This window comes from Vicia villosa, linkage group LG2 (genome assembly GCF_029867415.1).
Source record: "Vicia villosa cultivar HV-30 ecotype Madison, WI linkage group LG2, Vvil1.0, whole genome shotgun sequence".
Classification (NCBI taxonomy): Eukaryota; Viridiplantae; Streptophyta; class Magnoliopsida; order Fabales; family Fabaceae; genus Vicia; species Vicia villosa.
In genome coordinates, this window is record NC_081181.1 from 143,552,809 (window position 1) to 143,564,591 (window position 11,783).

Below are 11,783 nucleotides of genomic sequence, written 5' to 3' on the forward strand. Positions count from 1 at the left end.
GATAGAAGATCGACCTAAGGGACTTATGTGTACTTTGAAATCTTGTAGCACGGAGCTCAAAGAAGCAGTCACTTGTTTCAAGGTTAAGCACAAAGCATTCACACACACGACTTCATAGTTGTTATGGATGAAATCGCTCTTGTCTGAACTTAACATTGCTTACTTGGTGCCTACTTTACTCTATGACAACCTTAGTGCATTGATGTTCTCTCACAATCCAATCTTGCATGCTAGAACAAAACACATTGAACTTGATATTCATTTTGTCCGAAAGAGGCAGGTTGGGCAAACTAACTGTAGATTCAACATGTTTTAGCTCATGCGCAAATTGCTTATGTGTTAACAAAACTACTACCAACTAATCTTTTCATTGGCTTTAGAGACAAATTCAAAGTTGCTTTTTTCAAACCACTATGAACTTGAAAGGAAGTATTGGATATTAGATTAACAAAGATAGGTTTATTATCTTTGGTAAGGTAGTTAAGTAGTTAGAGAGTTAGTTAGGGTGGTTAGGTTGTGTAAGTAATTTCAAGTTAGAATTTGTAACTAACTTGATGAAATCATCTTGTATAAAAGAGAAGCTCTAGCTTCTTTAAAGGCAGTGAACACAATATCAAAAGCAAGAAGATCTTGCTCATCTCTCTCTTTTCTACTCTATGAATGAATGTTCATTCAACTTTAGTAAAGCTTATACATACAATTTTTTTCTTTGAACCAGATCCGTTCATCTCATAAAACCCGTATAAATCTGTCTGACGGAATTGCCATCCGACAAATCCATCATGTGACCTATGCGTAAAAAAAGGGTTGGAAATGGACTCAAAACTTTGGTGCCCAGGTTAATTGCGGATGAAGTTTTTTTTGTTTTGTGGCCGACCAACCGTCTGTTTGCCCATCCCTAATTTGACAATGCTGAGATTGTTAGACTGAAAATTTCCTATGATCAACTACATTCAATTTTAATTTTTTTCTGTGTGAATTTTTAGATGCTGTTATCCAACTCTGCCTATGTTTATAACAAACAAAAAAGTTTTCTGTTATTTAGACAGACCTAATAAGTAGTGTTTTTTAAAATAAAATAAAGTTAATCAATGACGTCTCTATAAAACGACAGCTTCTGCAAGAATGTAACTTGTTACATATAATATACACATAGATCTAGAAAGAGATAGAGTGAGTTGGAGGGAGATCAAACAATACAAAATAATTTAGAAAATATAGCAAGTCGATATCAAGACTGTATTCATAAGAATTTTATACAAAATAAGTAATCACAAACGACAAAAGAAAACATTATTAAAAAAAAGTAGTTGGCACAGTTTCTACCAAATCAGAACCTTTTCACAACGGGAAAGACGGAAGAAAGAGGTCTATACAATACTCCCTCTGGCTTTATTTATAAACAAAGATTCTCTTTTAAGATTCATTGAATAATAAATGTATCTTGTCTATTATGTAGATTAGATACATTCATTATTCAATGAATCTAAAAAGAGCACTTTTGCTTATAAATCCGGCCGGAGTAGTATGTCAAACCTTCTAAAAGAAACCATCCTAACAATGATTAAAAAAGTGAACAATTACACATGTGTGGAATTAACATAGTTAATCAGTCAAGTCAACTATGAAAAAACAACAACAGAAGAAAAACACTTTGGCACCATCTGTTGAAATTCCCCACACCGACCTTGAACACAACAAAACAACCCTTGCAAAACAAATGAATCATAAATGTGAAAATTGGAAAAAGATATCAGATTCTCCAACCGCAGGACTTTCCTTCATCTATGTTATCCTCCAGAATCATTAGCAAGGACCAAAAAGATTGAAAGCACTGATGATAAAAATAGTTGTTGAAAAAACTTATCCATGTAGATTAAGTAATATTCCTTCAACTTGTTAATTATTATTGATGATTAATGCATGTCGTATGCTTCCTAGAAGTTCCTTTGCTTTCACACAGTTTTCCTCGTTCATCTGCAAGACAATTAATTAACTATGAATTATGATCATCTTGGTTTAGAAAATCAATGAATTAATTAATCTGATATATTAAAAATTTATGTACCTGAGCAACAATAGTTAGATCAACAATGTTGTTTCCGAAGGGCAATAAGTTACTACTTTGGACTGTGAGATTTAGGCTTTCTAGTTTTCCTAGTACCGTAGAAGTAGAGGCACGTCCCTTGTGTTTGTCACATTGAATCTTGATGAGTACATCTTTTCTTGAAACTCTTACTTCGATTTCAGGAAGTGTCTGGTTGTTGGAGTTAATGTTATCATCATCATGGTTATCAGTGAAGATAACAGATCTCTTCACATGTATTGCAGATCCAGTCTTTTTGTTGTCTTCAGCTTGTGCCTCTAGTGTATGCAAACGTGCTTGTAGTTTTTTCATATAGGTTATTGCATCTCCCAGCACAGAAGCCTTATCCATCTACACATGTTATAAATTCATAAATATATGAATAAAATAATTCAATACTTATATATTCCTAGTCTGGTTCAAACTAATTAGGTTAAATACTAATTCAGTAATTAGGTTAAACCAGGATACTTAATTTAATATATGTATATATCTCTCAATAAAAATATAACAAACTCAATTTGGATCTCAGAGATTACTTAAGGTCATACCTTCTTGAGGCCAGGAACGATGGCAGACAGAGCAATGAAACTTCTGGTGAGCTTTTCTCTTCGTTTTCTCTCAGCCACTACATGTTCTTTTGCCTGAATCGTGTTCCTCGTCTGATTCACTCGGATATTATAATTTGCGGCAATTTCTTTGTTTACATTACACCCTTTCTGGAGTTTAGGTTTTACATCAGAATAATCGAGATCGTAAAGTTCGCAAGAAACAACTGATGTTGCATTGTAGTGCTCAAAAGAAATGAGTTGAGGTGATGAATAGGAAGTAGGTCTACGGTTTGAGACTATCAAGTAATCACCGGCTTGTTCCGTGTCACTTAAAGTCTTGATCTTCTTGGTTGGTCTTGTTTGAGCAACGTAGTGATCATCAGGATGAGTTTCAAGTGGTAAACAATTTGGTGCTGTTTCGTAGTTGTTGTCAAAGTTGAAGTCAAAGTTGTCAAATGGACATGAAAGAGAATCCATAGCCATAGGGTATTGATGAAAGAAACTGAGATCCTCAAATTCCTGTTCAAAAGTAATCAATATATAAGAGTAAGTTTACTTCTCATATCTATCTATCTATATGCAAAATAATATATGAATTTAAAGATACCATTGCTTATCAAAAAAAAAAAAAGAATTTAAAGATAGACTATTTTGATAGATAGATAACAGGTATGCTTACAAGTTCAGGCACATAGTTTGGGGGCACAATTTCCATCATCTTCAGTTTCTTTCCAAGAAATTTGATTTATTTTGATAAAGTGGTATGGAACATGCACTGAAAAACTGAAGAAAATTTAACAATTGAAATCTTAGAATCGAAGAAAACTTAGGTGAGAAAGGCATAGTTGTTAGTGTTTTATATATAGAAGCAGCATACACGCTTCATACACGTGTGAAAATGAATCCATAATGTTTCTAATGCGGCTGATACCCGTTTACTCGTTATTAAATTTAGTCAAACTATGGGTTCTATGATCATCTTATTCTCCTTAACTTTGAGAAATTTTAAGGTTTAAAGATTGTTGGATCATGAAATGATTCTGAAATCTAAGATATGTCGGGTTGTCTCCATGTTATATTCTCATATTCCAGCTATAATATATCAGTTTTTGTCTTATTGGTTTCTTAGCTTGCTAAAATTAGTAAATTGCCAATACTTCAAAAAAATCAAAAATAGGAGGTAAATTAAGAGTTATTTGAGTTAAGGAGTTTTGATTTATACACACCGTCCAACTAAAGGTGTTTAAGATAAATAAAATAAGAGTGTAATGTTTTACATGGCAACATTGACCTCTCAAATAATCAAAAGATAGATGAGATTGTTCAATTGGTTTGAACAAGTTGAATTAAAGGTTAAAGGAGTTATATGTCATATAACAGATGAGAAAAAAAAGATATTACTATTAAAAAATTGTCTTAAAACAAACTTCAAATTAATCAAATAATATTTGCATATCATAATTGTGGGATATTGGATCGAACTCTAGTATGGTCGAAGGGTAGTTTATTGGTTCGACAGGATTAAGCAAGAAGTCGAAGGGTGTTCACATGCTTGTGTCGAAGATGCTAAGGTTGTTAGCATGTTAAATTAGGTTTTAGTGTTTAAACCCTAATTTGTTAAGTTAGCTTGTTTATTAAGTTGGCTTGTGTGATGGGCCTTGTGGAAAAAATCCATTAGTTAGTATGTTAGGTTTTATTATAAATAGCATACTAGTCTCTCATCATTGCAAGTTGCAAATCCTAATTTAGGGTGAGAGAGGTTATTTGTTATTCTTGTAAACTTGTAATCTTGTTTTAAGAGAAAGTAAAAGAATAGCAGTTATAACCAATTCTTGTGTTCTACTTCTTCCTTGTTCTTTATTCTTCCCTTGCATTATACTTTGTTCTTGGTATTGAACTCACAGCAATAATAAATTTATTTAAATAGAAGAAAATGATGTAACATAGACCAATTAACACTTTCCTAGAAGGAATTGAGTTCCATCATTGCACATCATCAATATGAAAATTAAGAGTTGCAATTCTTTCACTGCAATGATTATTTTCATGAAAAATAAATGATAAAATTGAGTCAAATTCTAACTTATTGAAAAGATTTCAAATCCCACATTAGTTGGCGATAGAGCATAGAAAGAATATACATAGAGTGACACCATTAAGCTTACAAGTCAGTTTTGCAAGGCTGAGTTATGCTTAAATCTAATATAGGATCAGAGCTTATCGATCGGATTCTAGGCCACCCACCGATTATATTCATGCACCAAATCCAAAAGAGTGTTGGGCGGAAGGGGTGTGTTAGAAATATCTCAAGTTCTACTTTGGTTAGAAGATAGAGCATTATAAGAGTTTATATAGAGTGACCTCCCTCACCTTTCAAGCCGGTTTTGTAAGGATGGGTTAGACCAAAATCTGATACAAGACAATGAACTATTTCATAAGAAAATTCAATAGTCATGTCATAACATCAATAATGAGATGGCATGGTCAATATTGTATGCAAATCCCATAAAGTTTGTAGTGTACTCAAGAAATAATTTATCCACAAGCTTGAAGGACCAAGACATCCTTTGGTTTTTCATGAATGTTGCAATTGATCCAATTAATAAAAGACGAATGCAAAAAAAAAACTCCTTGTAGCATGGCGCTGCAGGAGCATCAACATTAACCTAGAAAACTATCAGAAAATAGAACTCTTATGTGTTAAGCAACGTTGGAATGATTACATGTCATAGAAACACCAAAAGTAATAATGTTAGTGGTTGATTACTAATTAATATGTTTATCATCGATCCTAGCTTTGGTGTTGCACTAGCGAAGTTTGTAATCTTCTCTTGACAACTCCTTCTTGATAAGTTTATTTTTAGAGAAATTTTGTTTAGTCGTAGGGTCCTCACGAACCATCTGGGGTTTGTTGTAGTTTTTTGTTGGATGTATTTTAAGTCTCTATCCCATTTATTTATCACTTGTGATGTGGTCTTAGCCCAATGGTATAAGATCTTTAGGTGGTTGAGTTGGTCTTGAGTCATTCTAAAGGATATTATATCTCTTTTTGAAGCTTTTGCTATGCTATATGTATCTTATAAACTTCGTGGTGGTTTGGTTATGGTATAGAACTCTGTGGTGTAGTTTATTTAGAAGTCTCAGAATAAGTTGATATTTGTAGGTATATCTGTTGGTGCAAAACATATTGAAGACATGAGCATCGTTCTGACTTAAAAATGGTATCTATAGAAGTATTTGATCGGATTGGCAAGAGAACCCTATCATCTATTTGAGTCAATAGAGATTTTGAGTATCTATGATCTATTCTGCATTCTAAATAACTAGTATTCTTGACTCAAGGTGTTCAATCTTTATCTCTTAACTTCAATGGTTCCTTCATGAGTTTCCACCAATGTATTCCATATTTTCTTTGTCGTTGTGTATTGTGAAACACAAAAGAACTTGTCCATGCTAAATGCTCTTTGAAGCAAGTGTATCACTTTCTTGTCATAAAGTTTTTTCTTTTTATAATTTTGGTCCCAAGCACTTTTGATTTTGGTTGTACCAATGCCATTGACAACGCTAGTAGGATTAAATAGATCATTTTTTTCCAACATCCCATATTTCATCTCCTTGTGCCTCTAGATGACCCTTCATACAGATTTTCAAAAGTCAAAATATTCACCACAGAACAAAATAGGCTTCTTATTGCTACCACTGTCTCTAAGACCCGAATTTGCATTTGAAGAAGCCATTTTAGATCTTTAGGAACAACCTATAATCTGCTCTAATACCAATTGTAAGTATGGAATGCACCTAAGAGGGGGGTGAAATAGGTGCTTCACTACAAGAAAAAAGCTAATTAGCTGGGTGAGTTTGCCAGGTGATATACACCTTCCAAATTATTGACGTTGCGGGGTGCATTTCACCCCTCAACCCAGTTTTTATAAAAAATATATATATAAATGTGTTTCCATCTCGCAACGTATGGAGGGAGGTTTGAAATTTTGAAAAAAAAGGTTGCAGGATGTTTATCACCCCGCAATTATGTTTTAAAAAAATTATTGAAAAATCAAATATTATATTTACTGAAAAGTCAGGGTGGCATGTGACCAGCTAATGATTTTACTGACACAAATGTTGCGAGGTACGTTACACCCGCAAGAATCAACGCTTTTGTGTGTTGCGGGGTGAGCACCACTTCGCAAGAGTTATTGAAAATTTTGAAGAAAAATAAATTTGGTAATTAATGTTGGTACAGAGTAGCAGGGGCGCTTTGTCAGACACATATATTGCGAGGTGGAGTGCACTTCGCAACTTGTACCGTCTCTTTTTATTGCGTGGTGTATTGCACTTGGCAAGTTTTCTAATAAAATTGGGGGGAAATTAAATTTGGAAATTAATGATGATAGAGAGTAGTGGGGACATGTGTCAGACACGAAAGTTGAGGGGTGGATAGCACGCCGCAAGTCTTGACGTCAAATATATTTGCTGGGTGTTTTTCACCTCGCAAATGTTTCGTAATAAACACACCTCTTCACTTCCATTCCCCAGTTTCAGAACCTGTTGCTGCGTTTTCTCTCTAATTTCCTCTTGTTGCTTTGCGAAAACCACAAAAGAAACCCTAAAAATCCTATTTTTTTCCCCAAATCAACACATCAAGACTCAAGTAAAGTTGTTGGATTCAAATTTCCTCTTGTTGCTGCGTTTTAACTATAATAGTTGCTGGATTTCTTCTCATTTTCTTCCTCCAAACCATTATTAAGGTATACATATGGATTAATTTATTTGCAATTGATTGTATGAAATAGTTTAAATTACTCATTTTTATTGAACTTTATATGAATCAATTCATGTGGGTATGATATTTTAGAAGCATTCTTCTTGGCTCATTGATATAATTGAAAATAATTACTATTTGAATGAATCAGGAACACTAACTTTAGAAGCATTCTTCTCGGCTCTTGTCACGGGATCCTCTGCTTCAGATTCTGTTTCACCATCAATAAAGGTATCGTTTTTTTTTGGAATCCTTCCATTAGAAAATTTTTGAAACTGCCCTCTTTGGAAGAGAGATGTCTCACATCATTCTGTTTTTCCTTTGTTGAGTATACTGTTATTGAGGGTTCTGTTGTTGAGTGAACATAGAATATATAAGTTCATAGAATATATAAGTGTGAATATACTGTTATTGAGGGTTCTGTTGTTGAGTGAACATAGAATATATAAGTTCATAGAATATATAAGTGTGAATATACTGTTATTGAGGGTTCTGTTGTTGAGTGAACATAGAATATATAAGTTCATAGAATATATGGATTAATAATGGTAATACATTCATGTGAGCATCACATTCCTAAACCTATCACACCACAAAAATTGAATTGAAATAGGTGCAGAAATTCAACTGATATTTTCTCCAACCGTCACCACAAAAATTGACTAGCAAGCACACACATTAGACTTTTCTTTGGGAAAATTAGCTACAATACAACTAAATACTAAGTCTCAAATGCATTTATAACCTGCCTAAACCTAACAGACATACGTACAAAATTAGGACTTTGTCCAGGATGAGTAGGCCAGTTTGTGTACTAATCTCATCTTTCATTGCCAAAAACAGTCCTAAAAAAAAGATTGCCATTGCTAATCATTCCCTATTCCGCTATAGTTTATCAACCTTCTATTCCTGCAACATGCTTTAGCAACCACCCTACTAAATAAGCCGCAGCTCCAGCTATGACACCACTCAAAAGAGTAACAGCTGTGGTCAACATCATGTTTTGACCAGCAATTCTTGCCCTTGTCACACCAAGAAGAGCAAGGCCAAGTGATGAAACAAGGCAAGCACTAATAAATTTGACTGAATCATTATCTGTAAATGGTATAAGGATGATGAAAGATAGTAGAGGTATTGAGCCAAACACCATGAATGATGCAAAGGTTATCAAGCCATTCTTCCATGGCTTCTTTTCTTGGTCTGCTGGTATCATTCCTTTGTCAGCTGCCATTCTTTGGTCCACTAGTATGTCATTGTATTTTGTAAATATGCTCACAACCTTGCATCAAAGTAAATAATCCTGTTTAGAACTTAGAAGCAACTAATTGCTATTTGCAAATTCTAACCTAACTCAACTAGCGAAATAAATGTTACTAGATTACTAGGTTGGACGTTATCACCAGAATTCAAATCGCTATATTTCACAAGTAGACAAAAACATATAATGGGAAACTCTGTCTTGTTCTTATAGTGTAAATTAACTGTACTATATTTATAGTGATGTTACTAAATGGAAATGTAGTTATTCCTTACAGGGGCGGATCCACGTATGGTCCAGGGGGTTCAATTGCACCCCCTCAATTTTATAAATATATGCATGATATAGACCATTTCTAGTCTTTGAACCCCCTAGAATTTTGGCGTTGCACCCAAGTTTCTCTCTTCTGTTTTCAAGCACAAATTCAATATATCGTGATACTCTCTCTCCTCTGCCAATTACCTTTTTCAACAAATTCAATTTAATGTGATACTCACTCTCCTCTCCTCAGTCAATTACTACCTTTTTTTGATTTTGAATACACCACTTAAATTTGCAATTATACAATTTAATGCATTCATTATAATTTATTCTAAATAATCTCTTTCCTCTCTCAAGATTTCATTTTATAGAATTTTATTTAAAATTATCATTTGTTACTTTAAAAAAATCATTACTTTCTTCTCTCAAGATTTAAAATGATTGTAGTTAGTTATTATAATTTTATTTAAAATTTTATTATAAACAATCATTAATACTAAAGAATAACGTATCAACATTTGGCAAATTACAGCTCCATACCACATGCAAGAAATTGTTCTTTTTTTAATACAAACATGTTAATTGCTAACTAAATTTTTGAATATATGATGATATCCTTGTTGTTGATGTTTGAATTAAATTGTGTGATGACTTGTTGGTTTATGTGTATCTCTTCATAGAACCCCATGCTATTGATTAAGTTTTGATGTTGCCTCCATTTTTCTCATGTGATCCAATAAGTGCATATTTAAGGTTCTTGAAGTTTAGTTTGATGGCTTCATATTAAAGGTTATATTTAGTTTTCTTTTCTATGGAATGACATTTAGTTTTCTTTTCTATATTTTTTATGTATTCATTTAATTTATTTATTTATGTATGTGTGGGCGGGGTACCAAAGGTTGAAGAAGGAGTTTTTAGCTATACATCCTGAGTTAGGCGGTCCACATGGACGATATCCTCTTGATCCAGCTATTGATCAGTATTTGTGGTTGCAAGCAAGTAAGGGAAAGAAGAGAAATGGAAAAATTTATGCTACAAGACCTTTAGCTAGAAACTACAAAAAAGGGGATAGGTATTCTTTATTTAGGAGAATTGCAGATGGGGAAGGATCTTCACGTCCTCCGACATTAACCCCTGAAATAACTGAAACAATTAAACAACTAGCTCAGAGTGAAGCAGCACGTGAAAATGAAGCATTGAGAAAAGAACAAATGGAGTTAGAGGAAGCATTGAGACTTTCACAAGAGCAAATGATGCTTACTCAACAACAAATTCAACAACAAGTGCAACAACAAATACAACAACAAATGCAACAACAAATGCAACAAATGCAACAATTCTTTCGACAACAATATGGTGGTGGTGGATTTGGAGCGGTTGGTAACCAAGGAGTAGTAGACGAGAATGATAAAGAAAACGAAAATAATGCGGACGACCCGGATCCTAAGTGAATATTATTTTGAATTTAAATATTTTGGATAATCATGAATTTCTTTATATTAAATATGCATTTCTTTATATTAATTATGAATTTCTTTATATTAAGTATGAATTTAAATATTTAGAATTAACTATAAATTTAGTATTTTTAAAAAAAACTGAATTTTAAATATTTATTATATTTATATTCTTCTAAATATTTAGAATAATATAAATATTTTTGTTTTACTATATATGTTACTACTTGCGTTGTGCAATAAACAAGGTATGTCAAAATAATTGTCAGGTGAAATCCACCCTGCAAGTATTAAATACTCAAATATTGCTAAATGCAACTCACCCCGCAAGTTGCCTAACATACTGCAATCCCTGTACTGGATCATCTGTGTCACACTGAACGAAGTTGGTAGTACTTATTGGAAAGCGTGTTTGCGGGGTGCTATACACCTAGCAAAGTTGCAGGGTGAAAGGCACATTGCAGAATCACCTGTGTCACCTGCTCTGACTCAACTGAACAAAGGTGCTTGTACCTCTTGGAAAGCGTGTTTGCGGGGTGCTTTTCACCTTGCAACGTTGCGGGGTGGAAAACACCTGGCAAATTTGCGGGGTGCCTATCCCCTTGCAAAAAGTTGCGACTAAGGTTTTTGCGAGGTGGCTAGCCCACCTCGCAACTGTTGCGTTGCAGGGTGATATTGGTATTTGCGGGGTGGCTTTCACCTGGTAAAACTGAGTTTTTTTGTAGTGCTTTGATCGATTTTTTTTGGCTTTAGAGATGTGTTGCTTTAATTTTCTGGTTTGATGGTGTTTATGAAAGCGGTAAAATATAAAAAAGTAAAGAAAACAATCCTAAGGCAAACTTGTACAAGCCTAATTCTAGCCTCTATACACAAATTGCTAACTAAATCACTAAGGCAAACTACCTTATGATTTTATAAAGTAGAAAAAGAAAACAATCCTTTCTTTTTTACTCGCTTGTTTCAAACAATCCTAGACAACAAGGTATATACACCAATATGAGTTTTGGCAAGTAAAAAAAGATAATAATCCTTTCTTTTTCACTCTCTTGTTTCCAACAATCCTTGATAACAAGGTAAATACACAAATTTGAGTTTTGACAAGAAGTATGAAGTAGTAAGATTTTTATCAATTATGTAGAAATTGATCTTCTCTTTCTCTTGATCACAATCCAAACATATATACTTAAGTGCTCAGAATAATATGAATGAAACTCTTTTCAATGATATGAAAATTATGCACAAAGTTTCATTTTTTATGGAAATGAACACTTGAAAAAGTTGTTTGAATTATGTAAAAAATTATGTATGAAAGAGGTGATTGAAAAACTAATGTTTTTTTACTTAATTATATTCCATTATGCCTCTTTTATTTGATACAATATTTTAAAAACGTTTCATGATAAATGAC

General features: G+C 33.3%; 1 protein-coding gene across 1 annotated transcript; it reads right to left on the bottom strand.

The window, feature by feature from the left end:
- Window positions 1-1,319: 1,319 nt before the first annotated feature.
- On the bottom strand, window positions 1,320-3,452 carry LOC131646948 (transcription factor bHLH18-like). Its single transcript, XM_058916875.1, has 4 exons — window positions 3,317-3,452; window positions 2,638-3,156; window positions 2,069-2,437; window positions 1,320-1,977 (listed from the first exon to the last, which is right to left on the bottom strand). Exons 1-4 carry the CDS (start codon window positions 3,353-3,355, stop codon window positions 1,900-1,902), a joined length of 1,005 nt encoding a protein of 334 aa, XP_058772858.1. The 5' UTR covers window positions 3,356-3,452; the 3' UTR covers window positions 1,320-1,899.
- Between the last annotated feature and the right edge of the window lie 8,331 nt (window positions 3,453-11,783).

Bases quoted from the DNA above. Each gene is read 5' to 3' on its own strand.
- LOC131646948 (XM_058916875.1), bottom strand. From the start codon at position 3,355: ATGATGGAAATTGTGCCCCCAAACTATGTGCCTGAACTT. The intron at 3,157-3,316 runs GTAAGCATACCT...ACTTTTGAACAG, and splicing joins CAAACTATGTGCCTGAACTT to GAATTTGAGGATCTCAGTTT. The intron at 1,978-2,068 runs GTACATAAATTT...ATTGTCTTGCAG, and splicing joins ATCTAACTATTGTTGCTCAG to ATGAACGAGGAAAACTGTGT.